This window comes from Pleurodeles waltl, chromosome 8 (genome assembly GCF_031143425.1).
Source record: "Pleurodeles waltl isolate 20211129_DDA chromosome 8, aPleWal1.hap1.20221129, whole genome shotgun sequence".
NCBI lineage: Eukaryota > Metazoa > Chordata > Amphibia > Caudata > Salamandridae > Pleurodeles > Pleurodeles waltl.
In genome coordinates this window covers 1,384,075,275-1,384,099,268 of record NC_090447.1, presented here as the reverse complement: position 1 = coordinate 1,384,099,268, position 23,994 = coordinate 1,384,075,275, and the positions used below count along the sequence as shown (strand labels likewise).

The window sequence follows — 23,994 nt, the reverse complement described above, 5'->3', positions numbered from 1 at the left end:
ACTTAAATACAGAAAGGACAGGAAAACGAATACTGGTGAGGGTACAATGTAAAAACACCTCAACGCCCCAAGACTGATAACAAAGGGAGACCAACGCTGTTTTTTTTTTTATCTGCAGGACTACACATCAGGGATGTGTTTGTGGTATTTTACTCGACAGCAGCGCACTGGATTAGAGAAAAGTGTATAGGATTATTCAAAAACCTGTTTTTAAAAAAAGTCAGTGTTCCCCATCGGTAAAAAAAAAAAATCGCAATAATAAAAGTTGCTAAATGGTGCAACTCCATGCAGCAAGTAAAGAAGGCCCCACAGTTCTCGTGACAGATTATAAACGCTCTTAAAAGCATGACGCAGGCGGGGAGCAGATAAGACTGAGCTGCGCAGGGCCCAGATGCTCACCTGTCGAACGTCCACCAGGGGTCATATCATGATTGGCTGCGCTGGCTCAGCGCGGAGCCGAGCGACTGCTTTCATGCGTCTTCAGTGTGTCAAGTCCATTATTTTAACCTGTTGTTACTGGGAGTTGCGTTTCAAACAGAAAGAGGCAAACCTTGCTCGCCGTTTCTCGGCTGCACTGTTTGAAAACCAAGGTCCAACTCGAAGAACTATCGGGTTAAATGAATTCACTTTACACACGGCAGGCGACTGAAAACAGGCGCTCAGTCTTACGTGGAGCCACCATGGCCCGTCATGATATGGCCCCAGAGTCAGTAGTCTCTGGAGGGTCTGGAGAGCTGTCTGCAACCTTTCCATTTGATTTACTCATTCAAGAGTTGATTTAACAGTGCAAACTCCAATCCATACAGGTGTCAGGATGCTACAAAGTGCATCATACCAAATTCAGCAACAGACTGTATTTTTAAGGTTGACCACAATAATAAGTGGATTGTCTTAGAGATATTAAATTCGTAAATGTTTATTTTTCTATAAAATGGACCAAACTATTGGTTATTTTTAAAAACATAAACTGCAAATTTTAATGCCACCATTTTTTTGTCAATTCGAGCATAGGCTGCAATTATTTGTATCCTGGCTTCATTCTAGAGAAGAGCAAGGGAAGCTCGCATCATCACTAGTGGCAAGAAAATCCTTTTGTGGATAAACTCACAAGGTGAAACTGTGCACCAAGGCTTACTGAACCAGGCCCTAGCTGGTCATGCAGCAACCTCTCAGTTTTTAAGGCAAAACACATCTCTTATTTATGATTATATAAAAAAATAACTCCACGGTCAACTCGCGCGGTTAATGAATTGCAGGGGATGGAGGACGCACTTAATTCCGCCTGCGAATCCTGTAGGCTTTCTGTTCTCGCGATTGACCTTGCCTTCCAACTCGGCGTGAGAGGTCCCAGTCATTCAGCTCCTGGCGGCCTTCGATACAGGAACTGCTGCTATGGAGCTTTCTGGAAGCCCGCTGACAATTCTTCTGGCCTCCAAGCTTCCCTTGAAGTGAATCCAGGAAACAAGGGTGGAAGTAAAATGGAGGGGCTGCAAGACAGCGAGGTGGCAAGGTGCTTGGCTCTAGCTCCAGCTGTTTGCGGTGCCATGGTGTCTTTTTGGTGCCCATGGTGGCAATGGGAGAGCCTGCTTGTCTTTAAATAAGATTTAACTGCCTAGCAACCTTTATTATTGATACATCATAGTGGCCCTCACTATCGGACAAAGCGGTCATGGTGCCAATGTATGCTCTGGCACCCGCTGTGCTGGCTATTCAATCAATCAATGAAGGGATTTGTAAAGCACAGCTTATCACCCCAAAGGGTATCCAGGCACAGTGGATGGTTGCTGCGTGCAGATAGCTACTCCTCGAACAGCCAGGTCTTAAGCTATTTTTATGAACCCCATACAAAAATACAACAGAGTATTTGGAATTTTCCCTGGTGTTCAAACTCTAGGGGAGCTACAAAGTCAATAAATCCAAAACAGAAGTTATATTATGCCAATGCCTTCCCACCCCAATAAACTTATTACTAGGGCTCTGAGGGTGCTATGAATCAACCAAAGCGCTATTTGGACATTTTCAGGTAAAATAGAAGATATCTAGAATTTAAATTTTAAGTCACTTTTAGTGCAAGTTGAAACGCTATTATCAAAATAGAAGCCTCTACCTCTTTCACTCTTTAGGAGAGCAGCTTTAGTTCAAATGAAGGAAAATAGAGTCTTTGATTACATCATTTTCACAGTGGCACTCAACTCCTATATTGTCACTCGCATTGGCCGATGTAAAATCATTATTATGCATATTTTGCAGAATATTAATGTATATTTAGAAAAATGCAATTATCACATATTTTGATAATGCTTTCAATGATTTCATACTAAGGCACAATAATATTGAGGGTATTCATGCGGTTAATAAAAATCTCGAAAGAAAGTCCATTATAAGATATTACAACGTTTTTTTTTTTTTTTTAAGGAAATGCTCAGTATAAGTTTTATAAATGTTTTTTATTTCTTATATTAGTAGCTCAACCTGTCTCTAATACCTTAGAGGATATACAACTCAACTTTATACAAAAAAATGATGATAAATAGATGGAAAGGTAATGACTTTTCAAAGTTCATTTACTTTTTGAGTGGTGCTTGGTAGAACATGTGGGTAGAAATAGAGCCAGCTGTAACATCAGGTAAATAGTGGCTTGAATGGCCATACGGTGCTATGTATCTTACACTTAAGAATACTGACTCTGTAACAGAGTTGGTCACTCATTTAGTGGACTATCCGGTATCGAGGTCGCACCGATTTTTTTTTACATGTCTGGTTATAGCTTCTGCTGTGGCAGACTGTGCTCGGAAAGAGGAAGCATAGAGAGGGTGGAAAGGAATATGACAGTCACTCAAAAGAAAAAGGAGAGTAGAAAATCAGAATTTTTAAGTCAAAGTCCGTTTTCATGTAAAAATTTTAGGAATATTGTGGAGGCGGTTTGAGACCACATGCAAAACTACAGAAAGGAACATTATTTGCATGCGTTTCAATATCATTGTAGGCCATGACAACTCCAGTGTGCACACACCCCACCATCACCTGTGGACAAATAGAATAAAAATAAATATGGTTTCATTTTCCCATACATAAGATGGAAGGAAAAGTCAAAACAGGAATGCTGTTCTTCAAATGTTGATGCTAGAGATGCCCTTTCCATCTGATGGCCAGGAAGGGATAACAGAGCCTGTTTTAGTGAATTTGTGTAAAGTAGTGCTTCATGGAGCAGGTAGCACTACGGATGTCTGCAGTCTGAAGCACCCACAGCACAGGCATAACGAAGTGTGAGATCTTGCACCTGGCTGCTATTCAGTCTTCTTGTGGCAGTAATCAGACACTAATGCACTCCATGAGTTTCCCCCACTTGATTTTTGCCATGTGAAATAGATGCACTATTCCAGTGGTTCCCAACCTGTGGTCCGGGGACCCCTGGGGGTCCGTAAAGCCTCCTCAGGGGGTCCGCGACTGCTTAGAAAATGAAATAATATTAACAGTTTAAATTCCCAGCTTTCAGTACTGACTCTGTGGGGGGGTCCCCGGATTCCAATAGTGATTCAGTGGGGGTCCTTGGGATCCAGGAATGATAAAGTCGGGGTCCACAGAAGTCAAAAGGTTGGGAACCACTGCACTATTCATTAGGGCAGACACAGTAAGCTCAGAGTTTACGCACCTCACAACGAGGAAAAAACAGGTCACTGTCGTTCCATCCACCATTCCAGGGCCCAAACTCAGAAAGTTTTATTATTCACACACCTGCTAAATACCACACTGGAGGAGATTGGTATTTACCGGGTGTGCAACTAACACCCAGGATCAAGTGGGTCCTAAAGTGAGGCATCACTGAGTGAACTTTTCTGGTTACTGAGTTGCTCAGCAAAGCACCCCATATTCCCGTAGCAGCAGCAGAGACATCCCACAAGCCACCGCGGTGTTGTTCCATGCACCAGTATTTTTAGAGTCTCTGGTGTGGTGATTTCTGCCAATTCCCAATCCTGAAGCAAGTTTTCCAATCAAACATAAATAGAGCAATGCAAACAATACCAAAACAGGTACATTAGACTAGCAGAAAAGAAAGATTGTGGTTACCTCTTTTTCTGGTATAAATGCACTTGGTCCTCCTGTTATGGGCAGAGAGACGCTGATTTTTCTCTCCTAGAAGAAAACAAATATCGCTCAATAGAAGTTCATCGAGGGCACGTTACATGTGACGCATGAAGCACTGTATCTTAAAAGACTGCATTCCATAAAGACATTCTGCTTCACTTTAGAAACTGTGCACCTCTGTCTCCAGGCTTAATCATTAAGTGGCTAAAAGGGCATGTTTGAGTTGTTGTAAATGTTTTCCAATGTGCCTTGCTCAGTAAGTGCTGCTGTAAAAAAACTCTGAACAAGTATCCACCCATGAGCTCAATTCCCCACAAATCGTCATTTTTCCGAGAGTCCTGCAGAAATCAATTAAACCTTTAATTCACTAGTCATTTCCAGTTCAAGGCCCTAAGGGCAACCTTTTTGGTTTGGAATCCATATGCTATTTTAAATCGTAAACAATACTGAAGATTGATTACAGACGAAAGTGTGAGGAATAAACTACCACCAGCTACAACCTGGCATCCAGACTTTGTGATTTAACCACGGTCGATGCCACAGAGGAAAATAAATTAAAGTCAAGTCCAGGAGGACCAGTAATGCCCTGGTGCTCTGCATGCCTCTCAAAGGACCACTTGGATGCAGTCAGTGCTCCCTATGAGTAGTTAAGTGTTTGCACTGTGTTTGCATTAATACAACGCTATATGATGATATATATATGAGGATGGGTCACATGCTTTACTGTAGGAAGTGCATGGGTGGAAGAATGTTGAGTTGCGGGGTGGCCAATGTGTATTTGTGGTGCGCATGATGACCAGAGTGGTGCGCTTATCCAAACATCACTCGCTGAGTTAAGGTGAGTTATGGAGCCAAGAGGCATGAGCTTTATAGTAATTTACTTGTATCTCTGCTTAGGTGGAAACCACTCACTGGACTCTTGACAGACCATAAGGGAGGTGGGCAATACGAGCCAAGTAAACAGGTTGCTAGGACCCCACTGAAGGAACATTGCATTATATCTGAATTTCTCTACAGAAGGCATCAACACTAGCACCCTGAGCACCAGGCCTCCTGAGCAGGGATCTTGTGAGAATCTGGAAGGGGGCTCCAGTGTGGTGGGCTGGGCTGCTGCTGGTATGGTGTTGTGCGAAGGAAGGTCATTACTGAGTGAGCGAGTGAACTAGTCTGTGAAGTTGCAGGTTGGTGTGGACAGAGAAATTGGGCTTGTATTGCTGTCCTTCATGACAGCTCATCTGATGCTGAGAACCAGCAGTGGTTGTGAAGACAGACATTTCTTCATTAAAATGCACTAGGACAACCACTCCGCTAGCCCGGATACAGTACCAGTCTCCAACACAACATGCAGCTCGACAAATACAGTCACCAACGTCATTCAAGTCAATCCCAGAAAGGAGAATGAGAGGCACCAGCGTACCTTGCCCAAGGCAGATCTCCGAAATGTGGTCCGGAGGTGTGCAGAACATGTGATTGGGAAGAAAGCATATGGCCACCTTTAAAAGACAAAGAAAGAAGACTGCACTTCTGCCATTTCTCACTTCTGTAGTGATGGAGGAATAGGGGTACTGAATACACAATCCAGTCATCATAAAAGGCCCTCCATGGATAGGCACCTTCTCATTGGGTTGCTCAAACTAGTTTATCATTTCATTTGCCTTAGACAAAGGGAGGAGCCACAAAATTAAAACATCCCACACTCAGAATCACTGATGGAAAGTCAAGAGTGAACCCCGTGTCTCCCAGGGAGAGTTCCTTTCACCCATGTAACTTTCCATCCATCAATCTTTTCCCCTACCCATCCTTTCAACCCTTCATCTTTTCACTCATTCGTCCGTCCATCCTTCCACCCTTCCGTCTATCCTTTGCCCTTCATTTTTTTACCATTCCTTTTACCATCCACCCGCCATTCTTCCCTTTGAGTTTCACTCTCTCCTACATTCCACCATTTCGTTCTTCCGTCCAACTTTTTAATCTCGCTTCCTTTCACCCAATGTCCCTTTCTCTTTATTTTTCCCCATCTTTTTTTTATCCTCCTATTTACATTTTATGTCTTACCTTTCTCAATGCAACTCTCTATTTGCCACAACTGTCGTTTTTTTCTACTTTTGCTTGATTCTTTCTCGGTCACTGTACATGCAGCTCTCACTCATCTACTCTGAAATAGTATTCCCTTACAACGGTGTTTATGAGTTTTTGTCGGTAGACATGCAAACAGAAAAGGTCCTTAATAATTAATAAACATTGCAGCGTTACCCAGCTTAGCACCCCTTCAGGCACACTGGCGGCCTCCACATTAGCTGCTAGTGTGTGTGTGTGTGTGTGGGGCGGGGAGTGAGGGGGCATCTGGTGTTAAGGCTCCCACAGCAGCAGTGGCCTTCTGAACAGACTCTAGCACATGTGATCTGTTTAAAAGAATAACTGTGTCATTTCCCAATAAACGTAATTATCACTCTGATGCGACAACACTGTCTAAGTAGGACCTTAAAGTAGCAGTGATGTGAAAGGATTTCAAGGAGGTATATTGGCCCACCTGGTTGTAAAACATGAAATAATTTTTGGTTGCATATTTTTCATAGCCCCCTCTTCTGCAAAACAATATGCTTTTGTATACAATGTAAAGTAACGTTAAATGGTACATCTGGATAGAAAAGGGCCACCTATGGTAAAATCGTATTATATTGGTCCCTGTGCTGACAAGTCCAATGACAAAGTTAAAGGCCTAGAACCTTTATTGTAGATTTAAAATGCTACACATGCGGATTCTAACCAAAATCCAAGAAGTATGCACATTACTGCCACAAGTCATACACACCATCTGCGCGCTCTGTCATTTTTCACTTAGAGCGACAACATGTGTCCAGGAAGAGATGCGTGACATACACTTTTCTGCAAACTGGAAGCGGGAAGCCTGGAGATTTTGTTAGGCCTCACCGCCAATGTGGTGTGAACTGAATAAATGAAAACTCCTACTTTCTTCACTATAAAAGGTAAGAAAAAATATTTGGTAGTCGAGGCAGATGTTTAGAGCCTGGCTCCAGTTTACTTAACCAACTGCGTTTCACTTTACTGGCCATCGAGTCAGGACAAAAACCTGCTTTCCAGTCCACGGTTAAAGCAATTGTTCAGTGGGGACAGGGCTTTCTCAGCTGGGAGTCCGATACTTTGGAACTCTTTGCCAGAGTATTCAAGCAAATAGTTTTCTTTACCTAGGTTTAAAACAGAACTAATATCATGCCATTGTGAAGTATCAAAGGCAACACCTGTGCTGAGAGACTTAGCTAATAGGTAGTGCGCACCTTCGATTTGCAATGATCAACTAACTGGGTGGTCTATGCCATACAATGACCGCTTCCCCAATTCATGCAGATAGTCTGTGGAAGTTCTGAAAGTTGCCTGCTGCACTGAAGAATTCATGCCAGTGTGCCAAAGAAATGTACACATGGCTCAATTTCTGTCTGCGGCTTCAACAATGCCAGAAACCTTGCGTTCCAGGACTGATGGCGTTACATTCTGTTGGACCAGAGGGCTAACTGGCCCCACGGTCCTGTTAGTAAAGCTTGCAAGCCACTGTGTAACTCTACTTCTAACAGTGGTGAGCAAAGACGGTCCTCAGCCATAGCAAGTTGTTTGTTTGTGGAAGAATTTTAGCAGGTAAGTTGCACCTGGACAGTAAGTGCGGAGTGAGACACAATCTCTCAGAAGCTGTAGCAAGACTGGAAGGAAAGAAAGATAAAGAAAGACACTAGACATAAAAGTTAGTCCATTGGGAAGATTAATGTGATAGTCCTGGCAAAAGGAAAACATCTTTAAGCATATGGTCAGACTGGGCAGGCATGATTATAGGCAGTATGCCAATGGGACAACACCAGGAAGAAGGAAGGGAAGGCACTCCTGAAGGTTTTGAGCAGATAACTGGTATCTGTCCGGCTCTTTGAAAGACCTCTGCCCGGAGTGTTTTATGAGAAAGCTTCACCGGTCTGTCCCTATGATCCTGGTGCAACTGTTTAACAGCTCTCTGCACAACACAATGGTCCCCACGGCATGACATCCACCTCGGTGAAGCCTTTATTGAAAAGACCTTCATTAAGAGCTGATGCCCTGAGAAACTATCACCCTAAGTTCCGCTTGCTATATATAATACTTTGAAAGAGGAACCTGAGGTAATTACAATCTTAAGCTGATAATACTCTATCAGACTCAGTCCAAGCAGGACCTAGATGAGACCACAGTAGGGAGCTGGTTGTATAATCTGTGCTGGAGTGGTCTGCAATCTCGTTGATTCAGTGGTGTTTAAGCCATGGAAATATTAGATTTCTCAGCAGCTTTCGACCCCATGGTCATTCCATCTTGCATTACAGATGATCAGTGCGAGGCGGGCTTTCCAGCACTGTTTTGGCCCCACTAATTTGTTAGATACAGATTTCACATGGTCTTCTAGCCTTCTTTTGCATTTTAGCCTCAGACATTAAGCTGTGGTGCTCCTCAAGAATCAATACTATGTTCCCTTCCTTTTCAATCAATCTTTAAATGCGATCCCTTGCCAAACTCCTTCCTTCCGCGGGGCAAAGGTGTACAAGTATACAGACAACATCCAACTCATTTTTAGACTTCCCTCACTCGCACAGGCTTGTGCTTTTTCTCTCACTCGGGTCGCATCAGGAAACACTGGTGTTTGCTGCTGCTTTTGCATGGATGGGGTCTGGCGAATGGACTGCCTGGCCTCCTTCCACAGTTATGCAACTGAAAGCTCAGCAATGGTGTTCCTTCATCCATGCCTGAGGATTTGTGTGGGAGGTCTAACTCCAGATCCTTAGAAATTTACTCTTTGCGCTCCTTTTCATATTTTCTAAGTTGGGGAAAAAGTATTAGTTGCTGGTACTTGGACACAACCACTCTTATCCACCAAAGCCTGTTTATTTGCGATGTTAACTCCAGCCCATACTTAACATCTCCTACATAAGGAGCTCAGGAGGTGCTCTGTGTCACAACATGGCACTGTGCTGGTTGATTGCTATGGACTGGAGTCCTCTAATGCTGCTTCCCCAGCTTTTCTTCGAATCCTTTTCCTGGTCTTGGTAGGCAGTGAATCCTCAGAAGTTTTTCTGCTTTCAGTTTTTCATCTTAGAAGCTGGAGTTGTTCTCCAATCGTCGCTTCTTTGTCCCTTTGGCCTTCAGGTTTTTAAAAACAGATCTGGGAAGAACAGAGCAGAGAGGAAGGTTTTACCTTGGAACCAAGCGAACAACTTCTATCATCTTTGCCATGAAGATTGGCTATTGACACTTAGCAGCAGGAGTGGCACAGGACCCTCCTCCTGTTGCCAAATATCTAGCTCTGACTCTGTAGTGGATGTCCAAAAACCCTTTTAAAAACTGAATCCCACTAGGGGAGGCCTGGTTCTCGCCAGTCGAAATGTATCCATCTGAGAGAAGGTTCTCTGGACTCAGATTATCACCAGCTAAATCTGTGTGTTGCCTGGGTAGTCTTCTAAACACCAAACTATCCTATTCAACCAGGTCACTAAAGTCGCCACAATGTGCTTTCTCCAAAGGAAAATATAGAGGAAAATCATTCAATTCATTGATCTTTAGCGAACAGTCAACATTAAATGTCTTAGTCCAATCACGTCTTGATTATGGCGAAGTATTTCTGTGCTGCACTGACCAAAGCGCCACCAATGTTGTACTAAATAAATATATCGTATAATTATTGGCTTTTCTGGACAAAGCAAGTGATAAAAGTTAAGCCTTTAAGAAACAAAAGAGAGCAGGTGACAGTGTATACGCTCCGTCTACATTTTTCAGAGTATTGTGCTCAATTATAGTTGTAAAGAAAACACACTGACCCAGAAAAGAAAATCGATCTTTCAGATGAGACTAGATTTTCCAAACTCAAAGCAGAAATCAAAGAAGATCTGAATCATCAAATGAATAAAAATTAAATTTGATGGGCAATAAGTGACTGGAGTACTAATAAAACCCCAGGTGTGCAGTGGCGGACCGTCCTTTAGGGCGGAGGGGCCACCCCCCCCACCTTTTGCCCCTCATGAAGAGTGTCTGTCAGGCTGAACAAAGGTCAGCCTGACAGACACTCTCCAAGTTCAGCTCGGGCAGCCAGGAGCAGACATGCGCCATTCGTGCAGACTCCTGGCTGCCTGGGCTGAACTTTCCTGGGCTGAGGAGGTCACAGCTCCTATGGGCGTGACCTCCTCGGCTCAGCAAAGGTGCCTCGAGGCCCTCCCCCGGGTGATGAGGAAAGCATCACCAATTGACGCTCTCCCTGGGTGCTTCAGATCTAAGCCCTGGAGCTCCCAGGGCGGGTGTCAATTAGTGACACTTCGTCACAGAGTGGGGTGGGGTCAGCAGTCTCACTGACCCATCCCACTCTGTGATGAGGCTGGGACTGCTGCCTTCCCTCATTGGCTGACCTAGGCTCAGCCAATGAGGGAAGGCAGCAGTCCCAACCCTCCTGGGACCTGGATGCTGAAAGTAAGTGTGTGTGTGTGTGTGTGTGTGTGTGTGTGTGTGTGATGTTTTAAATTGAATGTTTGGTGCGCGCGTGCATGTTTCAGTGTTATGAGTGTTGTTAATGGATGTGCGTGCATGTGTGTGTGAAAGAATTAGTGTGTGCGATCTTTTAAAATGAATGTTTGGTGCATGTGCGTGTGTGTGATCGCGATCTTTTAAAATGAATGTTTGGTGCATGTGTGTGTGTGATTGCGATCTTTTAAAATGAATGTTTGGTGCATGTGCGTGTGTGTGATCGCGATCTTTTAAAATGAATGTTTGGTGCATGTGCGTGTGTGTGATCGCGATCTTTTAAAATGAATGTTTGGTGCATGTGCGTGTGTGATCGCGATCTTTTAAAATGAATGTTTGGTGCATGTGCGTGTGTGATCGCGATCTTTTAAAATGAATGTTTGGTGCATGTGCGTGTGATCGCGATCTTTTAAAATGAATGTTTGGTGCATGTGCGTGTGTGTGATCGCGATCTTTTAAAATGAATGTTTGGTGCATGTGCGTGTGTGTGATCGCGATCTTTTAAAATGAATGTTTGGTGCATGTGCGTGTGTGATCGCGATCTTTTAAAATGAATGTTTGGTGCATGTGCGTGTGTGTGATCGCGATCTTTTAAAATGAATGTTTGGTGCATGTGCGTGTGTGATCGCGATCTTTTAAAATGAATGTTTGGTGCATGTGCGTGTGTGTGATCGCGATCTTTTAAAATGAATGTTTGGTGCATGTGTGTGTGTGATCGCGATCTTTTAAAATGAATGTTTGGTACGTGTGTGTTTGTGTGTGTGTCCCGCCCGCCCCCCCCCTTTTGCTCCTAACGCTGCCGGATGCCACTGCAGTTGTAAACAAACTACTTGTCATAGACGAAACAGCCAGAGTCTACCTTGCTGCAGTACTACGATGAGGTTTCTCCCAAATAATTATTACCTGAATGAGAGCGGATAAAGTGGTAATGCTGCCTGAGCCTGGTGAAGACTCACTAGCATGCGTCTCATATGAACCACTATCAACGATAAATGTTGATAAGATGATCCTGGGGCAAATACTGGCAGGCAGGCGATGCTCAGTTATTGGGATATAGGTAAACAATGATCTGGCAGGCTTTATCACTGCTCATAACACTATAGGAAGCATTAGACAACCTCCGTTGGTCCTGGACTACTCGATGGGTGATCACAAGCTTAAACACACATAATGATTGACCTGATCGACTGGAAATACGTGCAGGAGGTACTAAGCCGTTCCGACCTAAGGGAACAAGTCATAAGGTTGGTGCCATTCTATGGTGAGGGTCATAACAAATAGGTTTTTACGCCTATACTGGAATTCCCCAACAACGGATCTGAAATAACATCCTATTGCATATGAGGTGTCCTGAGGGCAACAACTGGCAAATTGAGAAAGGTATTTTGGTTTCAGGTGAACCGGATGAAATCAGTTTTATACCCAACGCCAGAAACTGACATGTCTGCTTTGAATAACTTGACAATTCTATCAGGCAGGAACCATTATGATAGCAGGGGTGTACATCAGGAAATATCTGTCAATTACTGTCTCAGATTCCCTTGGTTTCTGAATAATATATACATCACTCAAAAATAATAAAAGTCAGGAGAACAGTATATGTTTGCAAAGTGTGCCCATGGAGATGCAAGACACATGTTTCAAACAGCTAGATGCTCTCTTCCGTACATTCTGAAGGAGAGGGATGCCTAGCTCCAATCACACTCCGATTACCATGGGAACAAAGGGTCCCACCTAAAGGGTCCCCATCGTCTTACATACCTGAATCTGCGGCCCCTGCAATCTGACAAAGGGCTGCTTCAGAAAGTTTAACCCGCAGCCCCTTGCCAGCAAAGTATTCCTTTAATTTTTAAAGGAACCCTCTCACCTCTGTGTCTGTATCTACATCCACAAGAATGCAAGCAAAACTTTCCACTGTCTTGGGAAACTGCCCTCCCCATTCATTTCGTGCAATCTCAAACTAGGGGCATCCAATAGGGATCCCACTGTGCTTTATACAACTGTGAGCCACGCTTGGTGATGAACATCACTAGACATTCGCTCCAGCATTTGCAGAACTGCCTTTTAGCTTTTGCGTCCAGCCATTTTATGCTTTCACATGCTGAGCTGATCAGCTTTCCTTGCTGAAGGGGTGGTCTGGCAGTGGGCAGAGAGTTCGCCTTGCTCTAGCACCTATTAACGTACTTAACAAAGCATTATCTTCACATGCAAATATTGTGGTTTCTTTCGACAGTCTCCCTCCCTTACTCAAAAAACTCTGTTATATATTCCTAAAATCTAGCAAGAAAAACGAATCCTTGCTCAAATCTTCTTATAGTCACCTCTGCTTCTCCTTTCAAATTTCTCATTCCTTGCCTTCTATTCCCTGCAGCTTCTTATCACTGAGCACAGCCTTCTAAGTCACATTAATGTTTGCCTTCATCTCTTTTAATACATTTCTGCTAATAGCTCACAACTCATTTCAAAGATTACACCTTCTCACTTTGTGGAAAGTGAGACCTCCGCAACCTAGCAATAACTACTCTTGTTTATCCCCACAAAACATACGGATGACGTCACATATCCCGCTTTTCCCACTAAAGATCACACTAAACTCCTACTTAATCTACCACATAAAAACTGGAGTAAAGTGAATGGTTTGCTTGGAAACACAAGATTAATCCAAATAACTAACAAAAGACCTTTAACAATGGCATAACCCCTAATCTTGGGTTACAGAGCAGCAGGCTGCCCAGCATACGCCACACCAGGGGTAGTAAGTGCAATACAAATGAAATAAAAATATAAGTACCAGATTTTAAGAAACACTATGCAGCATAAATACCTTGTTATTTTGGGAAATGAGCCAAATTAGGTAACCAGACTAATCAGAGGCCGTGATTCTGATTCGTCTGTTATCAGTAACTGGGACACTGCTTACATGTTATTACTCTGTATTCGGTCTAGACGAAGGCATCTGAGACCAAGACACATACATAAGTCCATGCACATAGCACAATGCTTGTGATCCACCCTGCTTCGCTTTGCTGAATGCTGTAGCTACAAAATGTCTCTGATACAAACGTGAAGCTTTAGGCATCTGTACGACGTGGTCAAAAGTCCTCCAAAGAACCCAAAAGTGCATGTGATAAAATCAGGCAATATTGATGCTGGTGGAGGGCGGCAAATTAACATTGGAATGATATAAAACAAGTATATCCAGGGAATGAAGAGCAGTGAGATGCCTGCAGGTAAAGTAGCACGCAGAGGTGGATGAACCAATTTTTGGGTAACAACCGTTCAGAATATACAGCTCATGTAGATCACTACCCAGAAAGGTCAGATTTATAATTATTCGGATCAAATGTGTGCACAGAGTAACATAAGCCTTGACACAGTACACCAAATAATAGAAGAAGCCAACGGTGTACACCAAAGTACCCAAGTACATGCATACACCTGTGGTGGACATGCCTGATGGTACTAACAGTTTGGATAGAGCTTGTAAACGCACTGACAGAAATAAGTTGAATGCAGTACTATCTCCCTATCTACGTATACTAGGCATTATCTCTACTAAACGGAAACCAAACCAAACATCAAATTAGAGATTCCTGGCTATTCTGCTCCAGACCATGTTTGCTTGTTTCTTTGTGTTTTTTAAAAAAATATTAAATATGTTTACAAGTTTTGGCTTCCCCTTAAACAATGTTGGGAGTTTGAACCAGGGGCGAAAGGTGTTTGCACGTTACTGGCGAAAAGACGAATGCCAAAGCGTGTGCAGAGCCCTGCAGGGTGACTGCGAACTTGTGATAAGTGAAAATGTGTGCTGCAAAGGGCGGAACAGGAGGGCAAGGTCACACAGCACTAGCTATTGATTCTGAACTGGATATACCTTAGGTAGCTATAAAGATATTGAAAATTCCGCCAGACTGGCACCGCGAGAGGTGGACTGATAACAGGAACCATTTGTGAGATATGCACGGATTGCATCAAGGTGAAAATGTAAATTCAGACAGACACAATGGGCCACAGTTGCGTTCCCTTCCTGCCGCTAGATAGGGAACTTTAAGGCCCCAGTCCTGCTTGAAGTGTCCACCTCTGCGGACCCCTGCCTTTTCCTCACGCCTGAAAGCCCCTCAGACCCTGACCTGGGGCTCTCATGCCAACAGGTGCTTCACACTTCCCACGCCAGGGCCAGTGGACATCTCCCCACCCAACAACCTACTATCTCTAGTAAGGACTGACTGCAGATCGTTGGTGTTTTCAAGTGATCTCCACCCCCACCTTCCTCCACACGGCCTTATCCCTTTCGCTTGCAGTATTTGCACCTCTCTAAATTCCTGTAATGCAAGTGACATACATATGTGCCCAAAAATGATAAGAGTTTTCCCCGATCTGTATTAATCCCTGTTTAGAACAAAACTAATAAAAATAAATTGGAAAATATGGTGAACATGGATATGACTGGAGAGAGGTGATACCGCTAAAATGACATAAAATGTATGGCTGACAGATCAAATAAGTGACTAATGGGATAAGAAAATGCACCCGACTTAGGGCGAAAGTAGATGTCAACGTAGGGTTTAATTTTACTACCTCTTGCTGTAAAGCCCAATCAAATGGCTGCAAACAACAGTAAACTGCTTGGCCTCTTTACAGCGTTGCCGCCCCTGTTTCACGCACAGCAGGCACCTGAGGACCACAGTTGTGCTCCTAGGGGTCGCTGTGGCGCACAGGCGTGCAGTTAAAGTGAACGTGAGTGTGCGCTGGGATGCCCCAACATGGGAGCTGCTGTATGGGTTGGTAGAGAGTGTGCAAGCGCAGTGTGACGTATCCTGCAAGTTCTTTTGTGTCACGAGTGTATGGCGAGATTGCTCAAACCATGTCGCAACAAGCTTCAATCATGTTTGGGGACAATGTGAATCAGTAGTGCATATGGCAGACACTGGCAGCCTCTGGAGTGGTCTGTGACATGCAGTGTACACTAGAGTAGGAAGAGCCTAAAGAATAAATCTGCTGCTGTTGGAGATGCTCTTCCATTAAATATAGTGTAAACTCGAGTCAGTAGCAACCCATGGAAATGGGCATCAAACAAGTATCATACAACCAGCCGTAGCATCCTTGCTGGGGGGTTCCAAACAGTCATTATCTAGGTCATGGGGTTTATCGAATCGTGGCCAAGAAGTAACCTAATGGAATAATCATTAAGGATCCAGAAACTGTTGCGTTCTGAGGGGTCAATCCAGGAACGGAAGTCAAGCAACCCACGGCAATGGGACCCGCCAATGAATATGCTCTTGAGTCCATGCAGGAGCTGCAGAGGAGAAACCCACTGGAGGGGGTGTCGTACAGACAGCTGCACTATAGGCACCAGGTTTATTAAGGACTAGAAGAGGAGCACTCCAGGTCAGTGGGTGCTACCAGATCTGGAGGCTTAAAATCTGGAAATGTTGTATGTGATTTCAAATGTGAAAGGACAGGATGCGGGCACCCAAGGAGGTGATATGGCGAGTCTAGGCACTGGGCTCCAGCACAAGGTCGCTTCCTGGTCCCAACAGGGCCAAACTGGGACGAAGCCACAGGAATATGGCCTTAGCCGTCCAACACTTCATCTGGACCCACACCGACAGCACAGTGACATAACTGAATCATAAATGTTTAAAACTCATTTACCTTAAAGGGGATAGGTTACAAATAATCACACGGTTTTTGCTTAAATATGTTTTCTCTGTTGCTCTATACATGCTATGTTCTGAATCTCAAGCAAGGAAGTGGGGTAAAGTGGGTGTGTGAGGTAAGGGGGGGATTTTCCTTTAAATATATACCTTACACATATACCCAAGAAGGAATTTTTTCTTTGACAACATATTTAAACCCTGGTAATATTGCTTGTCCCACTCCAACCAACATAATTGGCAATGCTAAATCCTGGGAAATTCCACAATTTGGCAGTAGAGGAGGGCAAATTAAAGCCGGCGGCCTTCAGGTTACAAGCTTCACTCAGCACCTAGAGTTCAACTTCCCTTTACTTTAACATCCAAGCACAGAATGTTCTCGTTGTTCCTGATTGTAAACATATCTGCAAACTGAGTGCTAATGCTGTTTCTCTTTGGTGCTGATGTTTTGTTTCCGAGTGATGACCCAGCCTCCTTTCTTTCCTCAAGAGGTCTAGACTGCAAGAATAAACTTCTGTATCTGGACCTACATACAAACAAAGAAGCCACTATTATCCCCTTCAAGCAATATGAGAATTACCTACATTTACTCTCACAATGCTTTGCATGTAGCTCATGTGCAACACTTTCCTTCCTAAAGTTTGTTTTCCCAATCTGAGGACCATAAGGAAAAACTTGCTTCTCTTCAATATTGATATTTGTCATGGACATTAAGAGTCAAATGTATGATTATCTGGGCGCAAAATACTAGTCACAAATTGCGGTCAGTATTTGTGTGACCAGTAAAGATTTTTCAGAACCAACCTATGTACTAAAAAATCAGTTCCTAAAAATCTGAATCATAGTGGGTTGCAATGTGACCTACCTCATGAATATTTATGAGGTAGCTTGCATATTATGACTTATCATGACCGAAGTCTATCACAAGGAAGGTAGTCCGCTGAGGCCAATAGACCACCATCTCTAGGCCAGTAGACCACCATCTCTGTGATTACCTTTCAATAAAGCCAACTTTTTTCTTTTTTTAATACTGCCTTTTTTCCTTAAAGCCTTGAAGGAAATGGAACTGCATTTAAAAGTTTATAAAAGCTTTTTTGTTTTGTTTAAGAGTTAGCAGTGGTCCCGTGGATCAGTGCCTATGTTCAACAAACCTTTTTACATTCACAAAGGGAAGAGGTCCAAAAGGGTACACCTTCCCTTTTGCAAATGTATCATCACCTCTTTTGAGGAATTGGTAAAATATCAATGATTTGTGACTGGATTTCGGTCCCAAAACATGGGTATATTAAATGCTGATTCTCTATTTGGAAAGGACTCCTACAACATGCCCCTTCCAGATACCGAACATGTCTCTATTTGCAATCCCATTTTAAGAGTCAGAAAGACACTTCCAACTCCTAAAAATGGATTAATATTTAAAAAAAACATTTTAATGGTTTTAAACTCCAAATTGGATCATTTACGACCTTTAAAATGCTTAGTACACTTGACTCCATAGCCCTCATCTAATAAATATCTTCCAGGCATTAGATGGCACTTGGATGCTTTTCCCTAGCAGTAGATCTGCAGTGCAACCAGATGGCACTATACGACCTGAGACCCGAGACCGCCTTCCCAGCATCTGACCACATCTGCTATGCTTGGGTCAGTACTGGTAATTTTTCTACACCCCTCAATAACAACAGTCAATACATAATATGTTTGCATATCTCAGGATCGCATAAAAGGCTCTAATAAATCCAAGTAGGAATGAGGCTATTGAGGAATCTGTGGGAAGATAGAGTACCCGTTTTTCTTCTGAAGGATATTTTTCAAACAAATTGCTCACCTTATGAATGAGTCCCAAAACAATACCCTCCAGGAGGGAAGATGGAATATGGGTGATTATCCAAGAAAATCATGTAACACAGATCTAGCAAAGTATCCAACCATGCAGGCTTGAGCTGTGAGGCAACGTTTAGCAAAAGCATGTAAAGATGACTGTGTGGCTGCTCGTCAGATGCCAACCACCGGGATACGTCTTGTACGAGTAGAGGAAACAATAATGGTCCTGGTGAAGTGGGCACAAATGCCAGCTGGAGGGTCTCCTTGGCCAATACACAGGTGATTTTATTATAAAGGGCAATCAAGTTTAGAATGGTGTGCTTGATTGCCACTTTGCCCATCGTGGTTCCACAGAAACCCGTATAAAGTCCGTCAAGTCTGTCAAATGCTCTGTCAAATCCTCTGTGTTCTATGTGCTTGGAGTCCAGTGAATGTAGCTGCTCCTCCTATTTGGTAAGGTGAAGAGGAGGGAAGAAAGATGAAACATTGGTGGACTGGACCATTAGAAAAGCAGATATGCCAACTGGAGAGAAAGATGGACAAGGCATAGAACCAGCTTACCCTGATTAAAAACTCAACAGCAGAGAGATTGAGATGGGTTGGGAGTTTACCATTCCTACAGGAAAAAGTCACTTCCATTAAGAAAACGTTTTTCAAAGTAAAAAAATCTAATGGGGTAACTCGGTAGTAGCTCCTATGTGGATGCCCTAAGAAACACTAATAGAAGATTAAACTCTGGCTGAGTAACAATTAAAAAATTGGGAGGAAACAGTACAATAAATCTTTCAGAAAACGCACTACTAGTAGTTATTTAAACAAAGAAGGCTGCTGAGGAAGGCACTTGGAGGACAGTAGCCACTGCTATGCTCTGTTGGGCAAGAGACAATGAGCAGCAAGGAATATCGGAAAGGCTCGATTGAAATGGGTTCAGATCTGATCACAGCAACAAACAAACTTGCTCCTATGGCAAGCATAAATGGATTATGTTGTGGTTTTAGAGGCAATCACCATGATGTCTGCAACCTGAGGCAATAAGCAGAAGTCTGGTTGATACCGAATCTCCACATGTAGCCGCTGCATTTAGGAACTGAGTTGAGGGACCTGGCCAATTTGCTGCAAGAGCAGGACCACCCCCTCACCAAACACCGCCCTAGCCGTTGATGTAAAAGACAGTGGTGGTGCTGTCTGACGGAAACTGAATGCCACTCTTGAGATGACAGGTAGGAAAGCCTTCATGGCAAGACCACCCACCAGCAGTGTCAACACACTTTTGTACAGACTCTGCACCTGCGAGAGGATCATAATTTCTGCACCATGATGGCGTCACCCCGATGAGTGCCACAGCCCAAAGAGCTGGTGTCCGTAACTTAGGTAGCCTACAATTGAGAAAGACATAAATGAAAACCCACTGATACATTGTACAGACACATCCACTTCTATAGATGGAGGATAGAATTGAAAATCAGCACTCAGGGTGAAAGGCTCTCTTGATAGTGGAGCCACTGCTCCATCAGACACTACTGCAGTTTTCTCATTTGCAATCTGTAGTGCGGAAGCTGCAGGATGCATGGGCTAAGAGGGCTAACCATGCAGAACTTGAAGAGCCAGGATCTATGTTTGAGCCAGAAACACTGGAATTGGATCCCAAATATGGGCAATCCTCTACGTGGAGGAAATGCCATCTTACAGGTTGTGTCTAGCACCATTTCTCTGAAAGTCGGCCTCTATGTGAGGGCAGGATGGGACGTTTGCATGTTGATCGTTAAGCACAAGTTGATGCCAAGGTACGCTGAAATTATTTTGTGAAAAGAGCAAGGAACACTACTGACACAAGCCCATCAAGTATGGGAATACAAAGACTTCTGATTATTGCTACCACAGCCATCACCTTGGTAAAAACTCATGGTGCACTCATCAGCACAATGTTAGAAATGAATAGTTGGTGCAAACGTCCGCCCAAATGAGAGAACCATGAGCAAGCAGTGATGAGAACCCAGATTCAAACTGGGGTAGTGCCTGGGGGCAGGTACGATTGCTAGATGAAAGTAGGTATCCTTTATTATTGGCTGTAGTTCCCGCTAAGCATAATTGTCCTACCCTTGTATAGGTTTACATTCCGAATTCATCACTGTTCTTGTTTGGAACAATTTACATGATAAATGCACCTGAATGAACTACAAAAAAAATCAAACACATTTTCAATATACCCAGCAACCAACACCATCAAGCAACAAATAACTTATTTTACATCTAATTTTAATTCAACTACAGCAAACACAACACTGCACGTTTTTAAAAATCCCAATAGTAATCCAAAGATAGGACTGTTATGTATTGCGCCACCCAGGCAGCATCAACAGGCGATAACAGCCAGTGTGTTTAACCACCGTTTTTTTCTTTAATATTTGGGTAGGAACATTGCCACGGTGTTTTAGAACAGGCCTATCATTTTAAGTTTTTGCATGTAAAGTTTTTTTTTTATTGGACCCAAAATGTGTAAGAACAAAGCATCAGAAACATAGTTTGGGGCCTTTTATTTATTTAAAATCCAGAACTTACTTCGTCATTTTTTTGCTGCTAGTTGGAGCCACAAAGCCTGCAATGTACAAAAACACAGGGTTCGAGACCATAAAACCACAAGTGGCAAGGTATCAAAAGCACACTGAGTCTGAAACATCTTTTCTACATGCAATATTAATTTCCCAAATTGTTGCTATTCACAACAATAAAGGGAAATTAAAAGGGTGTCCCACCGCCAACATCTCAATATAATGCATCAATGGTTTGCAATCACACACAACTGATTTAGGGTGAGCATCACAATTCATGTAATTAGAGACACTGTTTCCAGTCCTGACCTTTCAGTCAATACCAAATGCTTCCTGGATGTTGTGGTATGGCCTTGCTTCCATTGAATTATACAGACTGACACATAAAAACAATGATTTGTAGGTGAAAAGTTCAGGATTGGATACAATGTCTATGATGACTTGTGAGATGATCAACCTACATTGACTGGACACCGACACCTGAAAGTGATTGGCGTCTATTCACAAAGTAGGGACTTACCCGCTGGGTCCAGTAGCTACCATGGCTCTTCAGTGAGTGTTGAGTTCAATTAGATCACACCAAGGGAAAGATAAAGTCAAACTGGTGACCGTATAAAGACAGCAGAAAAGGGAGAAAAGAGTTTGTGTGTGTGTGTGTGTGTGTTTTTTTTTTTTTGGGGGGGGCAGGGGGGTTCAGGTTAACAAACAGGACAGGAGACAAATGGAAAATGTCACCCTGTAACAATCTTTTCTATTGTGTAGCACTGTAGATTCACAGATTCACATGCTTTGCATACTCGACCACTCAAGAAGTAAGTAGTGCAAGACTGAGTGTGCTGTGCATAACAACGTGAACAGTCACAGGCACGGGTGTGGAATTCCTATAGCCCGACACCCAGGACATATTATTTGGGGTCAAGGACAACATGTTTTCATGCTTATTTTGTCCTTGTGACAAGTAGGCCCAACCCCTTTGGCTACCAGTTTACACTACCACATGATGGATCAGGGGAGGGCACTGTCTGCAGTTAAGGTAATTTTTGTGTCCGTTTGCTAATACTGTTCAAACTTGTATTTATGATTTATTAACGCAAAGCCTTTATTATGAGGGTGAGTGCTCCAAGGAAGTGTAAGCTCAGGCTGCACTACTGACAGAGGTTCCAGCATAGCAATGTGTACACACGTTTGCAAAGTTTACCACTATGAGGCTGTGTATAAAACTCTCAGAATGCTCTATGGTAAGAGGCTAATATTTGCAGAAGCTAGAAAGGAAGATTGATGATTCTTTGCTTTCAAAAGGAAATGTTCACAAAAAATGTAACTACGACAAACAGTTTTACTAAACAAGATGCTGTAAAATTTTAGACACCATTTCTAGTCAAATTTGTTGATGCACCCTAGTATTTCCAAACAATGTTCATGATGGAAAATCAGTGTAACCACTCACAACAAGATTATGGGAAACATAAAATTAAAGCCAATAGGTCTAGTATTGGTGATCAGCTTTTTGGTTTTGTCAATGCGTGTCGTTTTGACATGGTTTTTGTAAATTTTTATTATTGGGGGAGGTGTTGGGCACTCACCATTCTAACAAACATTGGCAAAGAAGCAAAACTGTTTTTGGTCTCAAAAAGCACACATTGCCACTGTAGTCCCTAGCATTGAACAAAAACTACTTGGTGTGCTAATATGCTCCTTGTGAAAGGGCAGAATACTGTCAGACACAGAGAAGTCAGCTGACTGAGACATTTTTTAATAAAACAAAAGGTCTTGGTTAACACCAGGGCGTTGAAGACTTGCAATTTGTTCACCTGTCTGCCAGCGCTCCAGACTTTTTTCAATAGTCCACCTGTAACTTTCTGATTTTTGTACTGGGTGGTCAGTGATAACAGTTTGTGACAAACAGACTTCAACTAAATGTATGTAATGTGAACTTTACATACATATTTTGCCCTAGGCAAAGATGACAGAGTTGGTGAAATTATTGCAACACATTAAGAAAGGATCTATAACTTACTAATAGTTTTCGTTTTGCCAAAGAGTGTTTGTCAAACAAAACTTGCCCCATACATTACCTCTATTTCAAACCTGAACTTCACGTACAGACTGACCTCTTTCAATAAAGAAAGCTGTAAAGATCTTGACACGATTTCACTAACGCCACACTGTTTTTTAATAAAACAAAAGGTCTTGGTTAACACCAGGGTCTTGGTTAACACTACACCTAATTAGGGACCCAATTCTTAAAGAAAGCCACAAAGGTGCATTTATGTTACATGTCCTTGCATTAGTACAGATTTACAGCTGTCACAAATTTACAGATGTAGGCCTGGAAATTGTAACCCTAGAAAATATTTGTGAACTGCATTTTAGTATGAGCAAATCTGCATATGTAGATTTGCTCATGCACATTTTTTACTTCTGTCCTTTTCAGGAGTAAATTCCCAACCTCTCTCAGTATGGGAAAATATTAGAGAAGAGCTGGTGAAAACCCGAAAAAATGCAAGTTAGTAGGATTGCAGGGACTCAAAAGGGCATTCCAACCCTGGAACTACTGCTTACTGCTAGTTCCAGCCCCGGTATCTAGATCTGTAGAAAGGTGGCAAAATAAGGGAATTGCTAGTATTCAAACTCTACTCTATTTTGAGCCCTGGCATAATTAGAGAGGCTATTATCAGAGTTCTTACATAATGAGATTGCTGTCATAGTTTGTTGCCGAACTATGTGGTACCAAAAGGACAAGTGGATTTCTTACAGGCCAGGCAGATTTATAAAGCAACCTGTCCCATGGGGCAATATTTGTCATATGTGTAGATGAAGATAACACATGTTCTGCATAGGCTGTCCTTAGAGGTGACTAGCTGGTAGATATCTATAAGAGGGATATTACCTAAAAAGGCCAATATGCTCCCTTTTTACATGTAGAATGTGCATTTGGAGGCACAAGTAGAAAGCGTCTGTCTTTAGCATAGCATGTTCCGCTTTCGAAATAGTACACACGTTTAGGGGGTTGACAAAGGCTACAAAAAGGTGATGGGACTTTCTGGATAGTTTAGTTCTGTCAATATAAAACATAAGTGCTACTTTAACATCCAAAGTGTGAAGCGCTCTTTCAGTGGCCGACTCTGGGGAGAAACAAAATGGATGCTCAATAGTGTAATAGATATGAAATGATGACAGCCCTAGGCAGAAATTTGGGGTTAGTACGAAGAACTTCTTAAGATGTAAGTACCTGAATGAGTGGTTCCTCTACAGTAAGAGCCTGCAGCTCACTAATACGTCTAAGTGAGGTGATTGTTAATAGGAAAACCACTTCAGAAATGAATACTTTCTGCTCAGCG

At 42.8% G+C, this 23,994-nt stretch overlaps 1 protein-coding gene across 3 annotated transcripts in view; it reads right to left on the bottom strand.

Moving 5' to 3' along the window:
• Positions 1 to 23,994, bottom strand: part of SESN3 (sestrin 3) — a 303,306-nt gene that overhangs the window by 212,929 nt on the left and 66,383 nt on the right. For all 3 annotated transcript variants that reach the window (XM_069202409.1, XM_069202410.1, XM_069202408.1), the window contains exon 2: positions 4,069 to 4,134. In XM_069202409.1, the coding sequence (XP_069058510.1) occupies positions 4,069 to 4,134 (66 nt within the window). The remainder of the gene's footprint in view (positions 1 to 4,068; positions 4,135 to 23,994) is intronic.